This window comes from Pecten maximus, chromosome 9 (genome assembly GCF_902652985.1).
Source record: "Pecten maximus chromosome 9, xPecMax1.1, whole genome shotgun sequence".
NCBI lineage: Eukaryota > Metazoa > Mollusca > Bivalvia > Pectinida > Pectinidae > Pecten > Pecten maximus.
In genome coordinates this window covers 7241734-7269334 of record NC_047023.1, presented here as the reverse complement: position 1 = coordinate 7269334, position 27601 = coordinate 7241734, and the positions used below count along the sequence as shown (strand labels likewise).

Sequence of the window (27601 nt, the reverse complement as noted above, 5' to 3'; positions counted from 1 at the left end):
CCCCGAATAGTCGCTTTAAACTGCACGTGCATCTATCGGGGTTGGCGCGATATTGTACTCACGCTCAAATCTCGCGCGAATCCCAGTGTAATCAAAATGGATGACTGATCGGTACGAATCAAGATTCTGAAGGCGACAGCACGTGATAAACAAGGACTATTACTAGGATAGTGATATATGTATATTCGTACCTTCCTCAATCAATCACAGGTAAGCTGTATGTTTTATGTGACATGTACCCGCGGTGATCATGCGCGGTAGCGGGATATACGCTGCATCACGTCCGCCCTACATTATCGTGCATTGCTGGTGTACGTACTTGGTACTGATCAATTTTTTTTCGTTCCAATTACGTACGGTACGTTTTCATCATACTGTATAACGGTAATAATATTGAGAATATATTGTCAATACATAATCAATGACATTTTCTTGCGATCATCTTAGAAATTGAAAAGCGATCATATAATTACTTCCGAGAACTGGAAAAGCGATCATATAATTACTTCCGCGAACTTGAGAAGCGATCATCTAATTACTACTGAGAACTTGAGAAACGATCATCTAATTACTTATGAGAAATTGAGAAACGCAATACTCGACCAAACATTATCTTGTTTACTACCAACGCACTGTATATGTTCTTATTCTTATATAATGCATTTTACATAGGTACATTGCAGACATTACGGTATGTAACCTTGATTGTGTGTCATTGAAAAGGTATAATTGATTATCAACACGTTTCATGTAATCATATCAGTATTACCGTTAAAAATTATTCCTATTGCAGCACTGTAGTTTCGATTAAAATATCTAAAGGTTAATTAATGCGAAAAAAAATAATTGATATGTTGTTACGTTATCGTCTATAGCCTAAGTCATTACATCTGCATGTCTAGTGGTATGGACTCATCCAGATTACGGTACCGCTTGATTCTCTGGTCTATATAACTAATACAATCAAAGAATATCCACATTGACAGGAATCTACATGTATACAATTTGATAGGAACAACTCATTACTGAACTACTGCATTTTTGCGTAATCTGGTATACAGAATGTTATATTTTCGTTTACCTATAGAATAATAATTTAGGACTCGTATACGACTATGAAGGGATTTAAAAAAAAAATATTTGTTTGAAGCATTTTGCCTAACCTCTATGTCTATATGGTTCCAAAGTCGAATAGCAGATAGGAGATATGATAAATTGGTAAACTGAACTCGGAAATGCGGTAAGAGTAATTATTTGCATCACGAATGTTTCTGAGACTAGCTAATTTGGTGTTAGTTTTTTTAGTTATAGAAGAATTGCAGTTTTCTTCTAGAATGACGCATGCGGATCTAACCCGCTTTCTAACTACAGATGTGTATAGGGAATTCTTACTGGCATACGATGGTAAATCCGTTATTATTCTAGCAGATTCTAACTGTATTTTTTTCCCAATTTGTCTGCATCACCGAGAGGTGATCTATTTCAGTATTTTTTTTTTTTTTTTTAGATTTTTGTTGATTTTAGTTTTGAATTCTGAAAGTGATGGCCTAGAACATAACAAAATGAATTATCATCAGTAAACAAATAGGAAAGTTTATAATAAAAAGTAGAAGACCTAATATTTGTAATGACCGTTTTCATGTGACCTGGCGATATCTTACGTGACACAGGATAATCCTCACGCTGTTGTCTGTGAGACTAAAATCACGTGACACACATATGGCAGCGAGAGGTTTGGAACACCTGATTATATGCGATGACATGTATATGTCTGTATGGTCAGGTATGTCTGTATGGTCAGGTATGTCTGTATGGTCAGGTATGTCGGTATGGTCAGGTATGTCTGTATGATCAGGTATGTCTGTATGACAGGTATGTCTGTCTGTATGGTCAGGTATGTCTGTATGTTCAGGTATGTTTGTATGGTCAGGTATGTTTGTATGGTCAGGTATGTGTGTATGGTCAGGTATGTGTGTATGGCCAGGTGTGTCTGTATGGTCTGGTATGTGTGTATGGTCAGGTGTGTCTGTATGGTCAGGTATGTCTGTATGGTCAGGTGTGTCTGTATGGTCAGGTGTGTCTGTATGGTCAGGTATGTCTGTATGGTCAGGTATGTCTGTATGGTCAGGTATGTGTCTATATGACAGGTATGTCTGTATGGCCAGGTATGTATGTATGGTCAGGTATGTCTGTATGACAGGTATGTCTGTATTACAGGTATGTCTGTATGGCAAGATATGTCTGTATGGTCAGGTATGTCTGTATGGCCAGGTGTGTCTGTATGATCAGGTATGTCTGTATGGTCAGGTATGTCTGTATAGTCGTGTATGTCTGTATGGTCAGGTATGTCTGTATGGTCAGGTATGTCTGTATTACAGGTATGTCTGTATGGCCAGATATGTCTGTATGGTCAGGTATGTCTGTATGGTCAGGTATGTATGTGTGGTTAGGTGTGTCTGTATGGTCAGGTATGTCTGTATGGTCAGGTATGTCTGTATGGTCAGGTATGTCTGTATGATCAGGTATGTCTGTATGGCCAGATATGTCTGTATGGTCAGGTATGACTGTATGGTTAGGTATGTCTGTATGGTCAGGTATGTCTGTATGGTCGGGTGTGTCTGTATGGTCAGGTATATCTGTACGGTCAGGTATGTCTGTATGATCAGGTGTGTCTGTACGGTCAGGTATGTCTGTATGATCAGGTGTGTCTGTATGGCCAGGTATGTCTGTATGGTCGGGTGTGTCTGTACGGTCAGGTATGTCTGTACGGTCAGGTATGTCTGTATGGTCGGGTGTGTCTGTATGGTCAGGTATGTCTGTATGGTCAGGTGTGTCTGTACGGTCAGGTATGTCTTTATGGTCAGGTATGTCTGTACGGTCAGGTATGTCTGTATGGCCAGGTATGTCTGTATGGTCAGGTATGTCTGTACGGTCAGGTATGTCTGTACGGTCAGGTATGTCTGTATGGCCAGGTATGTCTGTATGGTCAGGTATGTCTGTATGGCCAGGTATGTCTGTATGATCAGGTGTGTCTGTATGGTCAGGTATGTCTGTATGGTCAGGTATGTCTATATGATCAGGTATGTCTGTATGATCAGGTGTGTATGTACGGTCAGGTATGTCTGTATGATCAGGTATGTCTGTACGGTCAGGTATGTCTGTATGATCAGGTGTGTCTGTATGATCAGGTGTGTCTGTATGGCCAGGTATGTCTGTATGGTCAGGTATGTCTGTACGGTCAGGTATGTCTGTATGGTCAATTTTATCTGTATGACAGATATGTCTGTATGATCAGGTATGTCTGTATGGTCAGATGTGTCTTTGTGGTCAGGTATGTCTGTATGGTCAGGTAGGTCTGTATGATAAAGCGTGTTTGTATGGTAGGTATATCTGTATGGCCAGGTGTATCTGTATGGTCAGATGTGTCTGTATGGTCAGGTATGTCTGTATGGCCAGGTGTATCTGTATGGTCAGATGTGTCTGTATGGTCAGGTATGTCTTTAGATCAGGTGTGTCTGTATAGTCAGGTGTGTCTGTATGGTCAGGTATGTCTATATGGTCAGGTATGTCTGTATGGTCAGGTGTGTCTGTATGTTCAAGTATGTATGTATGATCAGGTATGTCTGTATGGTCAGGTATGTCTGTATGGTCAGGTATGTCTGTATGGTCAGGTGTGTCTGTATGTTCAGGTAGGTCTGTATGATCAAGCGTGTTTGTATGGTCAGGTATATCTGTATGGTCAGGTATGTCTGTATGGCCAGGTGTGTCTGTATGATGAGGTATGTCTGTATGTTCAAGTATGTCTGTATGGTCAGGTGTGTCTGTATGGTCAGGTATTACCGTATGGTCAGATGTGTGTGTATGGTCAGGTATGTCTGTATGGTCAGGTGTGTCTGTATGATCCGGTTTGACCGTATGGTCAGGTATGTCTGTATGGTCAGATGTGTGTCTGTATGACAGGTGTGTCTGTATGGTCAGGTATGTCTGTATGGCCATATATGTCTGTATGGCCGGGTGTGTCTGTGTATGGTAAGGTATGTCTGCGTATGGTCAGGTATGTCTGTATGGTCAGGTATATCTGTATGGTCAGGTATGTCTGTATGGCCGGGTGTGTCTGTGTATGGTAAGGTATGTCTGTGTATGGTAAGGTGTGTCTGTATGGCCGGGTGTGTCTGTGTATGGTAAGGTATGTCTGTGTATGGTAAGGTGTGTCTGTATGGCCAGGTATGTCTGTATGGTCAGGTATGTCTGTATGGTCAGGTGTGTCTGTGTATGGTAAGGTATGTCTGTGTATGGTAAGGTGTGTCTGTATGGTCAGGTATGTCTGTATGGTCAGGTACACTGTATTTCTGTATGGTCAGGTGTGTCTGTGTATGGTAAGGTATGTCTGTATTTTCAGGTACACTGTATGTCTGTATGGCCAGGTATGTCTGTATGGTCAGGTATGTCTGTATGGTCAGGTATGTCTGTATGGTCAGGTATGTCTGTGTATGGTAAGGTATGTCTGTGTATGGTAAGGTGTGTCTGTATGGTCAGGTACACTGTATGTCTGTATGGTCAGGTATGTCTGTATGGTCAGGTACACTGTATGTCTGTATGGCCAGGTATGTCTGTATGGTCAGGTATGTCTGTATGGTCAGGTATGTCTGTATGGTCAGGTATGTCTGTATGGTCAGGTATGTCTGTGTATGGTAAAGTGTGTCTGTGTATGGTAAGGTATGTCTGTGTATGGTAAGGTGTGTCTGTATGGTCAGGTATGTCTGTATGGTCAGGTACACTGTATGTCTGTATGGTAAGGTATGTCTGTGTATGGTAAGGTATGTCTGTATGGTCAGGTATGTCTGTACGGTTAGGTATGTCTGTATGGTCAGGTATGTCTGTACGGTCGGGTATGTCTGTATGGTCGGGTATGTCTGTATGGTCAGGTATGTCTGTATGGTCAGGTATGTCTGTGTATAGTAAGGTATTTCTGTGTATGGTAAGGTGTGTTTGTATGGTCAGGTATGACTGTATGGTCAGGTATGACTGTATGATCAGGTATGTATGTACGGTCCGGTAAGCCTTTATGGTCAGATATGTAAAAAATGATCGATTTTTCGAGTTATGTGTTTTCTATCCACATCAACAAAACATAAGATTTCGGATGATTAAGAAATCAAGATTGACATCAACAACAATACCAGCACAAAGAATTTCCTCAGGGATAGCTGATTTTAAAAAGAGCCGTAAATGACTCCAAAAGGAGTATGTCCTCTTCGGGGGTCTATACAAAGTAACCAAAAATATTTCTTATCTGGAAATTGCGATCCTAAACAACTGCCTCGATGTACACATGTATACGTTAGCCTTAATACACTCGGGATTTCCATTTCTGGATTTAGGAAAATGGCCGCCATGATGGTATCTTCTGACTGAAGGAAATGTAGATGTTCAATTTTGATGTAATATGACGTAAATAGCTCTTATGACTTAAGGAACTATTGTGTTTTCTTTAAGCGTCATTATCAACCGCGGAGGTAGGTTGGAGATCTTCTGTAACGGTCCCGTTATAATTGATACTTATTGTATATATTACGAATTAGTTAAAATGTTATCTCAAAAACGACAAAAATGAATTGTTTGAAAGTGAAATAAAAGCATTGTTTGTGTTGTTGATTTTTTCCTAAATGGCAGCTTTACAAGTAACGATTTATTTCTGTTCAGATAGATGGCGGCGGTGGCTCTGCTGATTATCCTCTGTCTCTCCAGGTTTGTTGGTAAGTTAAATCTGGCCTATTGCAACATATTAACTTAACAACATAACGGAAATGCATGAATTCTCAAGATATATTTTATATTAATCGTCTTGCGAGTAAAGAACCCTTTGCACAGATTTTTAGACATCACTCATCATTATGGAACTTCGCTTAAAGGGACAATTTGGTCAAGCATACTTTCAAGCAGAATCGATAAAAACATATACCCAGAAAAAAAAGATTCCTAGTCAACAGTTATCTGCTACGCAACCAAAAACTCTATCTCCAACTTTTAAAATGTCATTCTTCAAACCCTTATTACACCGATACTTTGCTCTCGACACTTATTTTTGTGCGTTCTGTTGTGCTAATTTTTATTCTTCCTGCATCGCAGATGTCCACTTGTTTGGGAGTTTGCCTATTGATGTAATATTTTGTATTCATCAAAATAGGGGAAAAAAGGCATGTATACAGGTAGACGTTGTAACAGCGTGCCCCCTAGTGTCTTCTTCATCAGCGACACTGAGGCCATAGTGTAAATGTAAAATGTATATGTGAACTTTATTTATTTTACAACAACTGCAAAACAAGTTATATCAACTTATATTAATCAAGTTTGTTGGCCCGGATGGAAGCGCGCGAGATGTCTTACTGTGGGAGGAAACCGGAGTACCCGGGGAGGTGACCACATACCTTTTCACGTCCGATCGGGGAATCGAACCCCGGCCGCATTGGTGACTCACTAGACCAACAAAGACTCCCTCCAAAATGAATGTCGCACACAATTCCTCATTTCCACAACTTTCTGTACACACACCGTTACTATTAGACCTTACTTTATGAAGATCTGACCGTATCTGGGTCGATCTTTAATTCTGAGCACTAACCAGGCTCAGGGTACAGTATGGTAACAACAGACTTACTTACAGCTAGACGACCCAGCACATGACCCCTTCTCACTACGATTGATTTGTTAGAAATATTGGTCACTGGTATACTTACGTCACAGGAAGAGCCAGATGTCACCCTCACCAGTGTTTCTGGGGCCTGAATGACCTTGTCATACGACTCTGCAAGGTTAGCGGGTATAAATATTACTACCTAGTTTACCTGAATTGAATTGAAGTTAGCCTGAGCTCCTGCATGAACTTGGCACATCAGAGTACTATTGTGGAGTATAGTAAAGTTCTTTTGTGCTATCTTGACTTGACAAATGCTCCTGCTATTTGACTCTTCTCCTTGCAATACTGCAGGAACCTCACTTACTGTTCTAGTGTCCCTACCATTGAAAATGGACTCCATTCACACTTACACTAAAGCTCACCCAGCCAATGTATGGTAATTAATCACCAATCACCTTTAGACACGCGTCACTATCAAACAGCTCTCGTACTTCCCTCACACTCTTGCCAGGGAAATGTTCTTTAACCCAACGAGCTTTGACTAGACTAACTTGCGCCCCGAATCCCAGAGTACCTCATGAACTTTCCCATATATATTCAACATCACCAAACATCTTTTCTACAGCTGATTGAGCAGGACGAAGTGATTATGAGGAGAAACCTAGGTTATTTCCGCATCGGAGATTCTGATAACAATCAAGAGGTTAATTGGTTTAAAAAAGTCAATTAAGGATTGAATAATGTTATGTATTTTGTACAATATTTTGTCTTTGACAAATAGGGACTTGTGCAAGTCTACCACGGAACTTGCCGAAATGTACGTCATTACTCTTCGTCTACATATGGTTAATACTTTCAGGATTTCTTTCGTGAACAAACTTAATAGCGAATTAAAACAAATATTAGTTTTAAAGGAATTTATTTCATATAAATATGATCATTTTTGAAAAGGAATTTAAAAAAAATATAGTCCAAGCTCGACAAATGTATTCCTACGCCGGACTTGATAAAGTTCATTGAAAAATGACTCGAGCTAACTGTGGTAGGTTCATTGAGTCTGAATTGAGTGGAAATATAAATATTAGTGAAATGCTTGTATACTTGTTTGTAACATTGATATGCAGTTCAACAAATCGCCGTAACGTGTAACAATGCATTTCCGAGACAAGTTTATTGTTACGAATGTCATCACAGGTCAAATATCCTTTCATGATCAAAATGAATCAATATACGGAGAAAAATGCATTAAATTGAATGAACAACCTTGCACACGTAGGGGGGAAATATGAGGAACAATAATTTAGGGAATCTTGAAGAAAATTGCAATGTGGTTTAGCAAACCACAAAATCCACCATCTAAGAATTACACTAAATTATAGAATGACAATCCAGTGAGATTTTAAAAGAAAGTAACTCTGCATACTTCTGCAGAGCGTTAACGCAACAACATTCTTTTCAATATAATCAAATATCTTATCAGTAAAACATCCACGAATGCACAAAAACCAAACTGTCTTAATTCTTGCCAGTTTATATTTAGATACTACTTGCTTCTCTCCTTTATTTCGACCCCTCATACACAGCACCTATGAGTGGCCTTGGCATTTTATTTTTTCATCGTAATAATCGTAATCAAGGAGATATTGACAACTACTTAGTTAAGTTTAGGTTAGTATTGCAATGATATGTATGACATGTATACTATTCCGCCCACGGTACACTTCTTATGAAACCTTATACAGTGGAACTTCGTTAACTCGAAGTCGACGGGACCACGAAAAAACTTCGAGTTATCCGAGTGTTCGAATTAAGCGAGTTATCGTTTTTGGTGAAAAGTTTGGTCAATATTTGTCAACATTATATAATCATTATAACTTCGCTCTGTCGCTCATCAGTTTAGTGTGAAGACTGGTCAATACATGTAAATATATATGTAATGTTTCGTTATGTCTCTTGTAATTTGGTGTAGTTTTGCCGATATAAAGTCACGATAAAGTGTCTTTCACTTAGTCACTTCAATAACGATCTGATGTGCAAGTCATGTTTGCAAAAGGTAAACGATAAAACGGAATTCGACAAAATAACAAGTTATTAATGTCAAAACAAATACCCGTTTAAGTTTAACACAGATTGCATACAAAACGTAACAGAACCATTACCTTTTATTGGACATATATAAAATACTGTTTGATCGGCCTACTTACTTTTTATTGATAACCACGCCATTTTCATGTGTATTAGCACCGGAAGTTGGGCTGCGCATGTGCGTATAAAATGTTACTGTAACTGAGTTGGCGTTTTATCCGATTTAATAGACAGCACTGACCGTAACAGTTGTACTCTGAACACCTCAGCAGTAATTACGCTATTGTTTCAGCAGTTCAAAGATTTAATAGGCGCCGGTGACTGTGTCATTTCTACACCTGTAAAAACATCAGCCGGGTAGATCTACCGGTGTGTCAGAGATTAGTTCCGCTTGAGCGAACGGGTAGATGAGTTGTTGACTATCGTGTGTACTGATATCGGCGACCGCCTTGGGAAATTACCTGATGTAAGTAAAGTAGTACTTTTTATCACCAAGACTTGTTGTTATAAGATTCAACCGACAATTTCTTTTATGAATTTATGAAACACTTATAATAGCATGTAGGTTAGTAGTGCCGATATGTTCAGTATTACAAACGGAATTTAGCTCTTAAAAAATGTCGGCGTTTGCCACCGATCGACGAAAATTATACTTCGAGTTATTCGAACATTTCAAGTAGGATTTTTATTGTTGGGACCAAATTTTTACTTCGCATTATCCGAGTTTTTCGAGCTATCCGAATTCGAATTATCCGAGTTTTTTTTACTAAGATAAAGAGAGAATTCGGCCGGGACCGGCGAGGTACTTCGAATTAAGCGGGGTATTCGAGTTATCCGAGTTCGAGTTAACGAAGTTCCACTGTATATAGGTATATGAATTAAAACAGACGATGTTTACGATTATATATCGTAGATCATATGCCTTTAAAAAAAATAGCCGTCGTCCAACATTCACGTCTGTTATCCTTTAGTCGCTATACCTACTTGTGCTAAATGGCTGGTTGGAATTTGAACAATTTGATCAAATTCCAACCAGCCATTCAGGACTAGTAAGTATAATTGGTAAGAGGAATTATTGGGTGCGGGAGACCCAGTGTTGATCAAACGAGAGATCTAGCTCCCTGGGACCCGAACTATTCAGAAAAACCACCTGACCTCCCCACTCCCCCCCCCCCCCCCCCCCCCCCCCCTTTTTTTTTAAATCCCAAACCAGTATACGTTTTGTATATATCTCTGAAATCAACAACAACACTGTTTTTCTGTTCAACAGTAGCTGTGGGCGGCCAGTCGTATGTGGGTCCGACCCTTGACTATGGGTTGGGTGCCCTGAGCGGTGGAGCAGGGTACTACATGCTGGACGGGCTGGTCCTCCCGACCGGAACCATAAACGGACTGGACTACTATGTTGACCGCAGCTCCCAGTGGTCACCGTTCACACTCACAATATTTCGTCCGATTGGTGATTCGGCCACCACGACACAGTACCGAATTATTGGGACCTATCCCGTTACAGTAGAGCCCTCCGTGGTTACGGGTATAGCATCGGTAAGTATAACACTATAAGGTTCCATCATTTCACTACGACATCTAGAAAAATGACACAACAGAATTTTTATGAAAAAAAATAACGAAAACAATTAACAGCGTTAATTTTGTTTTATCATCCTGAGGGGCAAAATAGTGTATGTACTGATCATTTACATGTTGTCGATATCTTAGCTTCGGGACCCGATTGGCGCTATATTCTGTTGCCCCTAGATTCGAATTAAGACAGGTCTTCTCCCAATGACTGATATTATCGGCAGAACGGAGCCTATAGTTATTTAGAAGCAAAAAGAACCTGCTCGAAATACATATACGGATTACGTTTTGGAATAACTTTTTTCGAACATGGCGGTCTTTAAAATCTAAAATCTGAATTATCTCTTTACAAATTTCTTTATATACATGTACATTGTACATAAGAAAGATCGATATGGCAGTAAAATAAGCAGATGTTGTGTAACTCGTTTAATGCATTGTTTAGATGAGATAGTTTGCAGTATAACCCTAGATATGAGTGGATTTCCTTTCCAGCAAAACATGAGCAGTGCTGACTATATAGACGTAACAGCCGGGGATCACACTGCCTTTTACAGTAACCTACAGCATATGTCCATCACAGCCCAGTTTGACGCCAACTCGAACTTTAACACCCGGTTCTCTGTCCCCTCAAACCCCGTACCAGCTGTCGGGGACTCCATAACCTTCGACAGAGTTGGACTGGGTCCAACATTCTACTCGCTACGAGTATTAGTGGATGAATGTAAGTTAATTTATTCCACAATCAAACCCTTGTTAAATTGTATTCATTGGCACTATAGATGCAATCTGGGTGACAGAATTTAAACAAAATCTAACATTTAATTGTTGCATTTACATTTACGTATGTTAAACTATGTTTTTCTTAAATAAAGGCGTCCTTTATTTTCACACTTTGTCCCTGTATATTAATATATTTACATTTACACTGCAGCCCCACTATATAACTTTACCAAGCCCACTTGAAGGTTACGAGTCCATTACTTCTCTATTATGACGTCATTATTATAGTGACGTCATAATTGTAACGTCGGCGATAACGAAAGATGGCTGTTGAAAAGGCTGTTCCGTCTTTGACGATAATAATGTGTTCATTCATCGTAGAAGCCAAATTCCTGGATATAATCTTTAAAAATCGTTATCAAATGTAAATATAAGTATTGAACTGCTTTCAGTTGAAAGTTATGGGCTGATGAATGCCAATTGGACAAAGGCAAATTCAACATGAAGCGCTAGCGCGCTTCATTTTTGCCTTTGTCCAGTTGGCATTCATCAGCCCATAACTTCCAAGTGAAAGCAGTTCAATGCTTAATTGAACGAATAGCATTCGACACACAGTACAAAGCCTTGCCGTGACGTTGATCAACATAACGCTAAAATGACGTCATAGTAACACAATTGTTCTCAATTAGATTCTTCGCAGCGTTTGATTCAATTTTAGCGCATAGCGAAGCATTTCCATGACGTTGATAAAAATGGCGTAACAGTTACGCCATGTTATCTTGACTCCATCTATCCGCTCACAGATGCAGCCCAGGGTACCGTTTCACAAAGTTTCGTAATATACGAATTTCCGGAAATATTTACGAAAACTTTACGCAAAACTTACGAAGTTCGTAGGCCTGTGTTTGTAACTTTTTTCGTATCTTACGTCAAAATCGTACGTTCTCCCGGTAAACGTGGAGGTTTGGGGTGAAAAGTGTACGCTGGTCCCATACCTGAGAAGTACGATTTGTGTGACAAATTATCGGACAATTCAATATATGTTAATTATGGATTGTAAATCATTTAGTTAATGAAAATAAAGATGAAATATTTAATAAATACCTTGGTATGGACTGTTATATATATTTTCTTAATTCCTGTACATAAAAATTATAAATCTATATCAAAGATAATTTCCCCCTAGTATAAGGAGTTCATAAGTTTCAAACTAGGGGGAGATACTTTTGTATTAAAATTTAGTTGGACAATTCTGTACTGACTTTAATGTCACGCTGACGTAATTCTAGTTTATATTTCAAAATGTTTATTGCACAATTCTATCAAATTAGTCAAATTAGTAATTTGATAGCAATGATAGCAATACACACCCAAACACGCATAACGGTTCCTCAATATAAGTAGAGTATTATATTGGATCCAAGTCAACTATCATCGGATCTAATGGCTGTTTAATGAGTACATGAATTGTTCGTATAATCTTCTGATAAATTTCATTTCATTTCACCGAGATACATTTCTCTAACTTGGTCATGTAAAGACATTTATACAGAAACTGGATTTCGTTTTCAATAACATTACAAACTTCAAAGACTCTTAATTGCATTATGATGTTATATAATGGACCACGGGCCAGTCCTGAGTCATTCCCAGTATAAAGTTAGTATATAATGTCATATTTTCACTTTAACGTAGTTAATTATATATTTCAAAGCCACCAATACGGTGACCACGTGTCAGGGAGGAGGATTCAGCGTCTGTGATCAGCTTTGTACTGATGACGTCACGGGATACTACTGCAGTTGTAGCTCCTTCTACCAACTGGATCCGACTGACAATGCCACTTGTGGTAGGTATACATTCCGTTTGTCTTGCCTGACGATCTAAGACAAAAACAAAAAAAAACCAAAAAAAAAAAAACCCCAAAAAAACAAAACAAAAAAACAACAACAAAAAACAGTATTATTCCAACAGTAGTTGCATTATTTGTTTGTTTTCTGGGTTTATCTCTTCGTGAACAGCCAATGCCATTTTGAGGCGGAGTCTCCTTGTAGTAGTTGGTGACTACCTCACTTAACAACATACGGGATGCCTGTCGCATGCCATCCAGAGCAATCAGGTAAAGTTTCTTGCCCAAGGACACAACCGCGACACCACAGACCGGCCCGTTTCTCATCTTTTCGAGAAACCCAAACTAACACTGCATTGTATTATGGACATCTCAACATGCCACGTATTATATACAATATTGTCTTACAGGCTGTTTTGAGAATAAGTGGTTTTGGGGGAGGAATGGTGTCAAGTCTGACCTTCTGGTGGCTGTCACCGATAAGTTATATATATATATATATATATGTACCTTGTGGTTAGGTGGTCATATATGACATTAAGACCAAAATTCTAAAATATCAAATATCCTAAAATGTTTGGAGTTACAAATTTTTATTTTTTTTTTGACAAAAAAAACTAAACTATCAAATATCCAAGATCGTTTTAAGCTGTTGAGTTTTAGGAGTTTTGGATTTTTAGATCTTTGCCGTTCAAAGTTCCGAAAACTCAAAACATCGCCTTGCAATCGAGAGACAGTCGCATACTTGAGGGGCAAAATACCTTCTATAGAACACACCACTTTTGATTAAAAATTGTAAGCAGAGGCGCATTTGTAAATGGTTACACATATATTTTACTGATTAATGTTTATAAAAGAATATTTTACTGCATATTATGACATATTGTGCAGTGTATATCTGACAAACAGAACGTTTTAAACCAAGTTCCTATCATTGCTTGCATTTGGTTTTTCAAGGGAAAATGTAATTTTTAATTAAAAGATATCTAAAAATGTCGTGTTCTGTAAGAGGCAAAATGTCCCTTAATTGTTAAAGAGGCTGACTTTCATTTGGGGGTCTGTCTCTCATCTGGAGAACATCTTGGCCACATCTGAACAACTTTATTTTCATTATTCTATCATAAACTAACAAAATCCACGTACGGATCTAATGCCGAGATAATGTGAAATATGGGTCACATGCTTTACTTTCGGTTTCGCTTTTCCGAATCACATGGTCACTCAGGTGCTTCAGATCAACGCGATTGTTGTGAGATTTTGGAAATTTGAACTGCAACGGTCTGAACATCCAAAAATCCAAATAATTAAAAAATCAAAACGATTGTGGATATTTGATATTTCATTTAGTTTTAATCAAAAACCTAAAAAAATAACTATCAACATATTTTGGGTGGTCAAAAATCTAAAATTCTGAAATGTTTTAGAATTTTGGACGGACCTGACCCAATTTTATAACTTCTACTTAAATGATAAACTTGAAGTCCAACAACTGGCTTTGGTCGAATTTAGGACTGTCTATATTGCAATATTAAATGAATGCAATTTATTGCAAAAATATTAGAAATTCAATTATACATATGGAATTATCTGTGTAATACTGACGAAGATTTTTGGCTAACATAACTGGACGTAATGTCACCCCCTGACACATACCATCCGAAGTTATTTTGTTGGTGATGATGCAGCTTGCCAGGTTTACTTTGCTTTATATAATCATGTTATTAGATTTTATTTGCGATACCAGACAACAACACTTCAACATATTTGAGATATTAGTATAATTCGTTCAGCACATCGCCGTTTAGAAATATATAATTTTCTCCACAAAACTCCATAACGAGACCTCATTCTGTCGACTGCAAAAAGTAGGCGACATATAGGTATCACTCTGTCGGCGTCGGCCGCGGTCCGTGCGATAACCCAACTAACCTTGGGCCGACCAAACTGCACGCAGATCTTTCTTACTAAAAGTGCTCGCTTAGGATTGCTTTTCAGGTCCACAGATCAAAGTTCAAGGTCACTGTTACTAAAAATACAAAATTTGTTTCTTGTGATAACGCAAGTTCCTTTGGGGCCATCAAACTCAATTTTTATACAGTTTTTCCTTACAAGCGCTTGCATGGGATCGTTTTTTTTTCTAGTCCAAAGGTTAAGGTCACTGTTACTATAGATAGAATTTGTTTCCATGCAATAACTGCAGTTCTCTTGGGCCAATTAAGTTCAAACTTCTTGACGTGCTCATTTATCAAAAGTATGTGCTCTGTATTGCTGAATTTCGAGTATATTTAAGTGAGTGTGGTCTTGGTTACTTTTAACATTATTTCTTGAAGTGAAAAATATGTCTATTTCTTCGTAATGATCCAACTTGCGTAGGATTCTTGTTTTTACTTGTATTATCTCGTTTATAATGTAAAACATCAATTCCTAATGTTGGTTTCATTTTCAGTACCAATTCAACGCACTTGTGCGAATACAGGAAATAACTACTGCAGCCATAACTGTACTGACACAAGTACAAGTTTCGTTTGTTCCTGTCGACAAGGATTTACTCTTCAGAGTAACGGATACTCTTGTGTAGGTAAGTAGTACAGAGAGACGGCTGTCGATATTATATTCAATTGTTTTCATTAAAAAGAAACTTCTCTGTCACTCTATGGTCACATTTTATGCAGAAGATGATCTGAGTGGATTTATCGGGGAGCAGGGCCAGACCGGATTGAAAGGCGAGAGAGGACTACAGGGATCCAGAGGTCAGAAAGGCGTTGTGGGGGACAACGGGCCTTATTGGTCCACAGGTAAAATATGACATTATCTAAAGGACAGTAAAGCCTTCCTCGATGGCTGTTGATTTCTTGTTAGGTGGGCTGTAACGATTTCCGCGAGATAATTCACACAAAGAATTCCACTGTGTGTCGGAGGAGTTGGAAATCGAAATTTGGAGAGCCGCTTTGCGTCGGAGTAAGGCAGTTGAGATGCATTTAATCACATATAACTTGGGTAATGTGCATATATTGGTAGAGGCACGAACACAATACAGGGCTTGTGATTCCCACATGTGCCATTCTGCTTCAGGAATTCCCAGTTAACTACTCCTACTACAGGTAAGTATCCTTCAATGCTCATCGTTCATCAAACGAATTCGTGGTGAGCCAATTAGAGAATAGAAATCTATTTTTTTTGTCAAATCTAGAATTGTTAATGCTCGAGGAAATCAAGGACAAGGGTAGTGACTACGGAACCAAGTCCGATAAAGAAGCAATTACCGCGATAGAAACCTTCCCACTGGGATCACCATGTCGACCATGACATTTTCCATAGATTTCAATGAACCTGCATCTTTTGAAAATGCGTGGTGCGATTTTTTTCTTCTTTATTCTACATTTACTCACGGAAATCGTGATAATTGGAATAAACGATGTAAACAAGGTTAGAAATGAAACGGTTTCAACTAAGCCATTTTTAAATGAACACTCCTTAAGCTTTGCCCTTTATATAATCAGTAAATTCTAAACTATTGTAAGGAATACTTCAATGATTGTGAGTGGTCTAGGTACAGAATCAGATCAATATGGTGGGTTTAGAATGTCACTGACATGTCATCCTGTAATTTAGCAGTATTTCTTTCAACATTTGTTCTGACGCCAACCTACAACAATTGAGAGTTACCTCCCTTAGACTACTGCAAAAATGAGATATTATTCCCATTTGGTGATATCACTTAAGAACTTTTTAAAGTGATATCACCTATTCGTTTCATTTGAATAGGTGATATCACTCATTCGAATAGATGATATCACTTAATGAAATGAATAGATGATATCACTTAATGAAACGAATAGGTGATATCACCAATTCGAATAGGTGATATCACTTATTTGAAAAATGAATGAGTGATATCACCTATTCGAATTGGTGATATCACGGATTGAATAGGTGATATCACCAAATGGGAATAAATAGTAAAACGGCGGCCCATAGTGATATCACTCATTCGAATAGGTGATATCACTTATACAATTTCATAAGTGATATCACCTATTCGTATAGGTGATATCACTCATTCGAATAGGTGATATCACTTAAGAATTTTATAAGTGATATCACCTATTCGAATTGGTGATATCACCTATTCGAATAGGTGATATCACTTTAGAATATTTTTAAGTGATATCACCTATTCGAATGAGTGATATCACCTATTCGAATAAGTGATATCACCTATTCGTTTCATTAAGTGATATCACCTATTCCAATTGGTGATATCACGTATTCGAATAGGTGATATCACTTATTTGAAAAATGAATTGGTGATATCACCTATTCGAATAGGTGATATCACTGATTGAATAGGTGATATCACCTATTCGAATAGGTGTTATCACCAAATGGGAATAAATAGTAAAACGGCGCCCCATAGATATAACAATACCAAACTGCATTATGAAGATAGTATTATAATGATGATATGTTTTAATCAGATAGGCTAACAATACTGTAAGTTTTAAAACATTTTCAATGAAATCACAATATTATTAAAATTCTTAAAGTTCTGGTAACTAATATAAGACAAATGATCAGAATATATCGGAAGGATATGAAAGAATGTTGGGATGAAGTGCTACGAACTGTTTGTATAAATAAAAGAACTTGACATTCAATCAATGTCACATGGGTAAGATACTCCAAATTGTTTAAACAACGATTTCTAGTTGGCTAAGAGACACAGATACCTTATGTCCAGCCAGAAGAATTTCTTAATGAAAACCAACAAAAATTCATCTGAATAAATATATAGTGCTAATCAGATAAGTATCCGCATAAACAATCTATATAACAGCTTCAATCTCGCATCGGAAGCAGGTGAGCGGTACATGCCCATTGGGCCTCTTGTTTTTTGTTTTGTTTTTGTTTCTCTCATTACCACTGGCTTATATATAGTGTGCATCCGTAGATTATAAACGATGAGTTTAAAATTGATGTCCTTTAGGACCATATTGGCAGTCATTTAAAAATTATATAGGAGTCTTTTTGAATGTGCTACACAATAAAATAATGAAAGTTCCAGCACTGATCCTTGACGCACTTCATACTTTTTCTCTCCAATTTGAAAGCAATGTATTCAACTCTCTGTTTCAGTCTCTTTTTATTTCATTAACAGGACAATTGGTTCCATGTTTACAACTCCATGACACTGCCACTATACGACCTTTCCAAAGAAAGGAATATTTGGTTGTGCGATGAGATTATTTATAAGGGATAGATCTTACCTGTCATTGGCTATAATCTTACTGTTAGATCGTCCAGAGTCACACTCAAGTTTGGTATTTGTTGCAGTTATAACCATAATCACAACAATTGATTTTGTTTCAGAGCGTTGGAAAGTTTCTCAAGTTCTCCTATGATTTAAAAAAAATTAACTAATTCACTAAAACTGTTGGCATTGGAGTCAGTATCGTTGGTTCAGAGAACTGTTAAAGCCAGCCATGCCGACAGCGGCCATTTTGAATTTTGACATTTGAAGTTTACTTTTTCCTTAGTACAAATATCTTTTTGTTCCCCTTGATCCCTAGTTACGCAAATTCATTTTTAAGCCTGATGTGTGAAAAGAAAATGGTCAACATTTGGTCATCTTGGAATTTGACAACTGGAGATTGTTATTACTTTTTCTTCAGAAATGCTTGAAGGTTTTTCTATCTTGGTCCATAGTTGTGAACATTTAATTTTGAGTCGTATCTAAATACCAAAATGGCCAATATGCGGTCACGTTCAATTTCCACTGTTATAAGTTGTATTCGAAATGTCTCAGATAGTTCTTCTTATATCTTTTTAGACTTCATATGTAAATTTCCCTTGTTTTCAAATGATGAAGAGGAGAATGGGATAAAGAACTGTAAAGAAAAGAGCAGTATTTAATAGCACACCAGTAAATATCCATCAAAGATTCCTCTAGGGCCACCTTACAAATTTATAACGGAGTTTAGTAATAATTTGTGGTGCTGCTATTCTGCGAAGGTCTGCCAACAGTTCAACAGGCTTTTTATGTCCTAGTTTCCACGTCCTTTCGCTATGAACTTCTCTCAGTTTTTATTTTGTCCCAAAGGTTCCAAATTCTTTCATAACCAAATTATGTTTTTATATTTCCTCGAGAAAAGCGTAGAAATTAGTGTGGTTCCTCTGTAATACATTTCCATTCATACTTTCTTCTAGTTTGGTACTCAAGCACTATGTTTAGCCTCCATACAATTTGAAAGGTGTTTTCTATCAAGCATTGCCTAAAATTCTCTCGTTGGTCCCTCGATTTGGATGGTCCTACAGATGTATCTCATCTCTCAAATGTTCATTGCTGATTGGGTAATTATATAATTGCAACAGCAACACAGCTTATATGTTAATCCAGTTCTAAACTAAATTGTAGAACAGGATTTCATTTACAATAAAGCGACAAAAAACTTTGGACACGGTAATTTTCAATATATTAATAAGCCAAGCTTAGTTGACGATGACAGCATAGGCAGTTTTTATACGTGCACTTTTTTTCTGATGAAGGGTCAAACCGGTCTGCAAGGTGTGAACGGAGTACAAGGGGCAACAGGCCCAGTGGGTTCAAAGGGAAATGCAGGCACCAAAGGAATGAAAGGAGAGTTAGGAAATCAAGGTCAGAACGGGGAGAAGGGGTCCGTTGGGCCCGCAGGAGTCACAGGTCCAGTTGGAATTATTGGGATGACCGGGTCTACAGGGCTACCTGGGATAAATGGACTGAATGGTGCCATGGGTCCGAAGGGACAAAAGGGCGATACAGGTATTGATGATTTCGCTGGTAACACAATAAACTGACCATATCTCTATAATATATTCTACTCATTAGTTGTACATTTCCAAGGACGTAATGTGACTCTTTGTATATCATATCTATATCTGTCTGGTTATGACCATCATCTCGTGTTTCAAGGTGTGACGGGTCCATCCGGAACTAACGGCATGCCCGGTCTTCAAGGATCTCCGGGACAGACGGGAGAGACGGGACAGAAAGGAAATACGGGTTCCAAGGGAGATTCCGGAAAAGAGGGCGTGACGGGTAATACAGGTCCAATGGGAGCTACTGGACTTCAGGGTCCGACATTCCAAGGTAAACAGTGAAGAAAGTGATATATTTTCCGTTCTAGTGATTTCTTTCTACATTAAACAACATCCAACTAAATATATTAAACTCTACAAACTAATTTATATTAACAAACCTAATGTTATTAACTTCATACTTTGTTTTATAATTCTATTATTGTAAAAGTGTGGTATCAATTCTATGTCAGGTGCTCGTTTACTAAAGATAGCTTGTGATTGAAAAAACCTGGCTTGTCAATTTTACGAGAGTTGATTTTTTTTTCTGTTTCGTCCTTTTGTAGCTTCAGTATAGGTTATTACAGTACAAATATGCATTGTTTTTCAGACAAGCCCCGTTTTTGGTCTTTATATATGGATCGTTCAAAAATATTGCTTTGTCAGTTTGTTATAAAAATACAAATACATTTCTATCTCTTACGGGGAAAACACTTCTCTGTTCTCTCCAGAGCTCACAAGGTTGTTTAGACGTTCAGCAAAGTAACAATGTCCATGGTGTAAAGACGTGCCTTCCTTACAGCAGAGTAACAATGTCAAGGTCGTTCAGACGTGCCTTCCTTACAGCAAAGTAACAATGTCAAGGTCGTTCAGACATGTCTTCCTTAAAGCAAAGTAACAATGTCAAGGTCGTTCAGATATGTCTTCCTTACAGCAAAGTAACAATGTCAAGGTCGTTCAGACGTGCCTTCCTTACAGCAAAGTAACAATGTCAAGGTCGTTCAGACGTTTCTTCCTTACAGCAAAGTAACAATGTCAAGGTCGTTCAGACGTGCCTTCCTTACAGCAAAGTAACAATGTCAAGGTCGTTCAGACATGTCTTCCTTAAAGCAAAGTAACAATGTCAAGGTCGTTCAGATATGTCTTCCTTACAGCAAAGTAACAATGTCAAGGTCGTTCAGACGTGCCTTCCTTACAGCAAAGTAACAATGTCAAGGTCGTTCAGACGTGCCTTCCTTACAGTGAAATAACAATGTCTATGTTGCATCGGAAGTAAAAGTAAGTCTGCATGCCGAAAAAGATAAATAAAAAATCTGAAATTCTTTACAAACCAAGTGACAAAAAACTAAACCTGTTTTACAGATGTAGACGAATGCCAGACTAACAACATTTGTGACCACAACTGTGTGAATACTGTTGGGAGCTACTACTGCACGTGTAATGCCGGCTACTCTATAAGGGACAACACAACGTGTGTCGGTAAATATATAAACAATATAATACTGTTGATATAAGATAAGTAAACTTTTGTTACATGATTTAAGACTTTCCTTTAATATACATGAAAATGTTACACTGAAATGTACGTGACTGTTGATTACTTGAAGAGTCCCTGGAGTGCAGTGTTCAGAACGGAGGATGTCAGCACGGGTGTGCTGAGAGGACCGGTGGTTACGTGTGTAGCTGTAACGGAGGCTACGACCTGGGGCCAGACAGACACTCATGTATAGGTATTATAACACACGACAGACACTCATGTATAGGTATTATATCATACCAAATGTTACACGACAGACACTCATGTATAGGTATTATAACATACCAAATGTTACACGACAGACACTCATGTATAGGTATTATAACACCAAACGTTACACGACAGACACTCATGTGTAGGTATTATATCATACCAAACGTTACACGACAGACACTCATGTATAGGTATTATAACACACCAAACGTTACACGACAGCCACTCATGTATAGGTATTATAACACACCAAACGTTACACGACAGACACTCATGTTTAGGTATTATAACATACCAAACGTTACACGACAGACACTCATGTATAGGTATTATAACATACCAAACGTTACACGACAGACACTCATGTATAGGTATTATAACACACGACAGACACTCATGTATAGGTATTATAACACACCAAACGTTACACGACAGACACTCATGTATAGGTATTATAACACACGACAGAAATTCATGTATAGGTATTATAACATACCAAACGTTACACGACAGACACTCATGTATAGGTATTATAACATACCAAACGTTACACGACAGACACTCATGTATAGGTATTATAACATAACTAACGTTACACGACAGACACTCATGTATAGGTATTATAACACACGACAGACACTCATGTATAGGTATTATAACATAACTAACGTTACACGGCAGACACTCATGTATAGGTATTATAACATAACTAACGTTACACGACAGACACTCATGTATAGGTATTATAACATACCAAACGTTACACGACAGACACTAATGTATAGGTATTATAACACACGACAGACACTCATATATAGGTATTATAACACACGACAGACACTCATGTATAGGTATTATAACACCAAACGTTACACGACAGACACTCATGTATAGGTATTATAACATACCAAACGTTACACGACAGACACTCATGTATAGGTATTATAACACACCAAACGTTACACGACAGACACTCATGTATAGGTATTACAACACACCAAACGTTACACGACAGACACTCATATATAGGTATTATAACATACCAAATGTTACACGACAGACACTCTATATAGGTATTATATCATAGCGAACGTTACACGACAGACACTCATACATAGGTATTATATCATAGCGAACGTTACATGACAGACACTCATATATAGGTATTATATCATAGCGAACGTTACACGACAGACACTCATGTATAGGTATTATAACACACAAAACGTTACACGACAGACACTCATTTATAGGTATTATAACATACCAAACGTTACACGACAGACACTCATGTATAGGTATTATATCATACCAAACGTTACACGACAGACACTTATGTATAGGTATTACAACACACCAAACGTTACATGACAGACACTCATGTATAGGTATTACAACACACCAAACGTTACACGACAGACACTCATGTATAGGTATTATAACATACCAAACGTTACACGACAGACACTCATGTATAGGTATTATAACATAACTAACGTTACACGACAGACACTCATGTATAGGTATTATAACACACGACAGACACTCATGTATAGGCATTATAACATACCAAACGTTACACGACAGACACTCATGTATAGGAATTATAACATAACAAACGTTACAAGAACAGACACTCATGTATAGGTATTATAACACACGACAGACACTCATGTTTAGGTATTATAACACACCAAACGTTACACGACAGACACTCATGTATAGGTATTACAACATACCAAACGTTACACGACAGACACTCATGTATAGGTATTATAACACACCAAACGTTACACGACAGACACTCATGTATAGGTATTATAACACACGACAGACACTCATGTATAGGTATTATAACATAACAAACGTTACACGACAGACACTCATGTATAGGTATTATAACATACCAAACGTTACACGACAGACACTCATGTATAGGTATTATAACACACCAAACGTTACACGACAGACACTCATGTATAGGTATTATAACACACGACAGACACTCATGTATAGGTATTATAACATAACAAACGTTACACGACAGACACTCATGTATAGGTATTATAACATAACAAACGTTACACGACAGACACTCATGTATAGGTATTATATCATAGCGAATGTTACACGACAGACACTCATGTATAGGTATTATAACACACGACAGACACTCATGTATAGGTATTATAACATACCAAACGTTACACGACAGACACTCATGTATAGGTATTACAACGCACCAAACGTTACACGACAGACACTCATGTATAGGTATTATAACACGACAGACACTCATGTATAGGTATTATAACACGACAGACACTCATGTATAGGTATTATAACACACGACAGACACTCATGTATAGGTATTACAACACACCAAACGTTACACGACAGACACTCATTTATAGGTATTATAACATACCAAACGTTACACGACAGACACTCATGTATAGGAATTATAACATAACAAACGTTACAAGAACAGACACTCATGTATAGGTATTATAACACACGACAGACACTCATGTTTAGGTATTATAACACACCAAACGTTACACGACAGACACTCATGTATAGGTATTACAACATACCAAACGTTACACGACAGACACTCATGTATAGGTATTATAACACACCAAACGTTACACGACAGACACTCATGTATAGGTATTATAACACACGACAGACACTCATGTATAGGTATTATAACACACCAAACGTTACACGACAGACACTCATGTATAGGTATTATAACACACCAAACGTTACACGACAGACACTCATGTATAGGTATTATAACATACCAAACGTTACACGACAGACACTCATGTATAGGTATTATAACACACGACAGACACTCATGTATAGGAATTATAACACACGACAGACACTCATGTATAGGTATTATAACACACGACAGACACTCATGTATAGGTATTATTACACACGACAGACACTCATGTATAGGTATTATAACATAACTAACGTTACACGACAGACACTCATGTATAGGTATTATAACACACCAAACGTTACACGACAGACACTCATGTATAGGTATTATAACACACGACAGACACTCATGTATAGGTATTATAACATACCAAACGTTACACGACAGACACTCATGTATAGGTATTATAACACACGACAGACACTCATGTATAGGTATTATAACACACGACAGACACTCATGTATAGGTATTATAACACACGACAGACACTCATGTATAGGTATTATAACATACCAAACGTTACACGACAGACACTCATGTATAGGTATTATAACATACCAAACGTTACACGACAGACACTCATGTATAGGTATTATAACACACGACAGACACTCATGTATAGGTATTATAACATACCAAACGTTACACGACAGACACTCATGTATAGGTATTATAACACACGACAGACACTCATGTATAGGTATTATAACACACCAAACGTTACACGACAGACACTCATATATAGGTATTATAACACACCAAACGTTACACGACAGACACTCATGTATAGGTATTATAACATACCAAACGTTACACGACAGACACTCATGTATAGGTATTGTAGCACACGACAGACACTCATGTATAGGTATTATAACATAACAAACGTTACACGACAGACACTCATGTATAGGTATTATAACACACCAAACGTTACACGACAGACACTCATATATAGGTATTATAACACACCAAACGTTACACGACAGACACTCATGTATAGGTATTATAACATACCAAACGTTACACGACAGACACTCATGTATAGGTATTGTAGCACACGACAGACACTCATGTATAGGTATTGTAACACACGACAGACACCTGTTTTTTTACCTACCACACTTTACACGCGTTTACACGTACAACACTTTACACTGTTTTATATATCCTACACCACATCCATCTTTGTATATATATATGGTACTCAATAAATATTAAAATTCATATTCGGGCATTGAACTCGACATTTGGCTACAATAACGTTACGTTATCTCTCAAAAATAAATGACATGCTCTAGTAACTGAAGACAAAGTCCGAGTATACTCTCGTTTTAACCATTTCTTCTCTACAGTAAGCAGAATTGAATGCAATTGATCTGTTTTGAATTTTCATTGATTTGTCGGTACTATCGTCGTTTCAGATCAAAACGAGTGCTCTAACTCGACACAGGGAGGGTGTTCCTCGAGTGAGGTGTGTATCAATACCCCCGGGGGTAGTATTTGTGTACCTGTAGATAACACCGCCGCCTGCACTGGAGGTACGTATAATCTACACACGGATACCTACTCCATTACACGTTATAACCCTTTAATCATTTGAAAACAAAAGTTTATCTTTATTAGCCATAATCCTCAGATGGTGGGCTGTTCAAATCGTTCTTCGTCCGTGGTCCGTTCGTCCATCTGTCCGTCTGTCGTCCTTCGTCTGTCCCTCCGTCCGTCCACAAACAATCCTTGCTGTCGCTATTTCCCGAGAAGCACTGGACATATTTGGGTTCCCTTTGGTCCCTAATTGTGCACATTTGATTGTGAGTCTGATCCGGAAAGATGTCTGACCGATTATGATAATTAATGTTTTCGATCGCAATTTCTTGTGAAATGCGGATATGATATTTCTCAGACTTCACTAGTAGATTCCTCTTTGATCCCTGGTCGAGTCATTTTGATTTTGAGTCTGATCTAGAAACAAAATGGCCGACAGGTGACCATCTAGGATTTAGACAGTTGAAGTTTTTGATATTATTTCCTGAGAAGTACATGGCAGATTTTTTTTTTCAAATTTCACTGGTGTGTTTATGTCAAAGTCAATGGGTCAGAAATCAAGATCATATTTGGTATCTTTCTACTGAACATCCCATGAACATTTGATATGACAATATAACGCAAAGTTGGTCAGAATTAAACAGATGGTCAGCTGACTAAAGGTCAAGGTCACATTTTGAATCGTTTTACATTTTGTCTTGACATGATGAATCAAAGTGGTTCAGAATTAAACAAGGCGGCAACAGACCAGATGTTACGGTCGTGGTGTAGAGGTCAAGGTGAAGGTCAAGTTGTCTAATCAAAAATCAAATCTAACAAAATAACTTAATACAAGTATTTCTATTTCTGTAAACTCGTCAGATATGGTGTTGGATGTATTTGACGTTGCCAGATAAAGTCACTATGAACTTATGGAGGTCAGTGTTTATTGAGTATTATGTAATAAGTAACTTGTGTTGTTTTGTCTTGTAGCGGTGTCACAGAGGCAGAATGAGTGTCAATACAGCTCCGGACTGGTCAGTGGAAACACCATAATAGGTTTTATCGTGTGGCTGGTCATTCTGACCTTACTGGTACTCGGGATCCTCGGCTGTGTGTTGTGTATTAACAATAACAAGAGGGGATATTCTAATTCGGGTTACGATAGGAGTCGACGATCATCGGAGATCTGGGAGGACAAATCCGGAACCAACCCGACACGGTTCAGCAGTATCCGGACCAGACTACCGGAGACGAACTATACTTACTACTGAATGGAATTATATACTGGGGTCATGTCGGGTCATCCAGAAGAAGTCATATACTAGGACATTTCGGCTCGTGTTATAAAAACACACCAGCCGAAGTCATATACTTGGGACATTTCGGGTTGTGTTATCAGAACACACCAGAAGGAGTTACATACTGGGGACATTTCGGGTCGTGTTATCAAAACACAACAGAATGAGTCAAATACTGGGGACATTTCGGGTTGTTTTATAAAAACACACCAGACGAAGTTATAAACTGGAGACATTTCGGGCTGTGTTATCAAAACACACTAGGAGTCATATACTTGGGTCATGCGGGTCATAAAAAACAGAAGACAACGGAAGATACAAAATAAGAAAAAAAAAAACCATAAAGGAAAGTGTTACCGGATCTTGAAGAATTTACGATTGATATCAATGACACATTAACGTATAATGTATGTAATATTACAAAAAAAAAACATCAACTAAAATGTCGTGAGAACCGGTGATATAAGTTATGCATTATGTGATATTTACTCATATCATCAACTTTTATGTTAAATATGAATCGACTTCAAGCTGTTGTTTGTGGTTCTTTTGTAAAGCTGTCAAATGCTTATTTTG

General features: G+C 37.9%; 1 protein-coding gene across 2 annotated transcripts; it reads left to right on the top strand.

The window, feature by feature from the left end:
• Positions 1 to 78: 78 nt before the first annotated feature.
• On the top strand, positions 79 to 27555 carry LOC117334298 (fibrillin-2-like). Of its 2 annotated transcripts, XM_033893826.1 has the most exons (10): positions 79 to 210; positions 5704 to 5756; positions 9993 to 10267; positions 10799 to 11027; positions 12741 to 12875; positions 15322 to 15453; positions 15548 to 15670; positions 19422 to 19674; positions 19825 to 20001; positions 21072 to 21188. In XM_033893826.1, the coding sequence occupies exons 2-9, from the start codon at positions 5708 to 5710 to the stop codon at positions 19847 to 19849; spliced, it is 1221 nt and encodes a 406-aa protein (XP_033749717.1). In that variant the 5' UTR covers positions 79 to 210; positions 5704 to 5707; the 3' UTR covers positions 19850 to 20001; positions 21072 to 21188. The 2 variants fall into 2 exon arrangements, with proteins under 2 accessions (XP_033749717.1, XP_033749718.1); XM_033893827.1 differs by lacking the exons at positions 79 to 210; positions 5704 to 5756; positions 9993 to 10267; positions 10799 to 11027; positions 12741 to 12875 and adding exons at positions 21317 to 21439; positions 25625 to 25741; positions 26718 to 27555 and having other exon boundaries at positions 15340 to 15453.
• Positions 27556 to 27601: the final 46 nt, after the last annotated feature.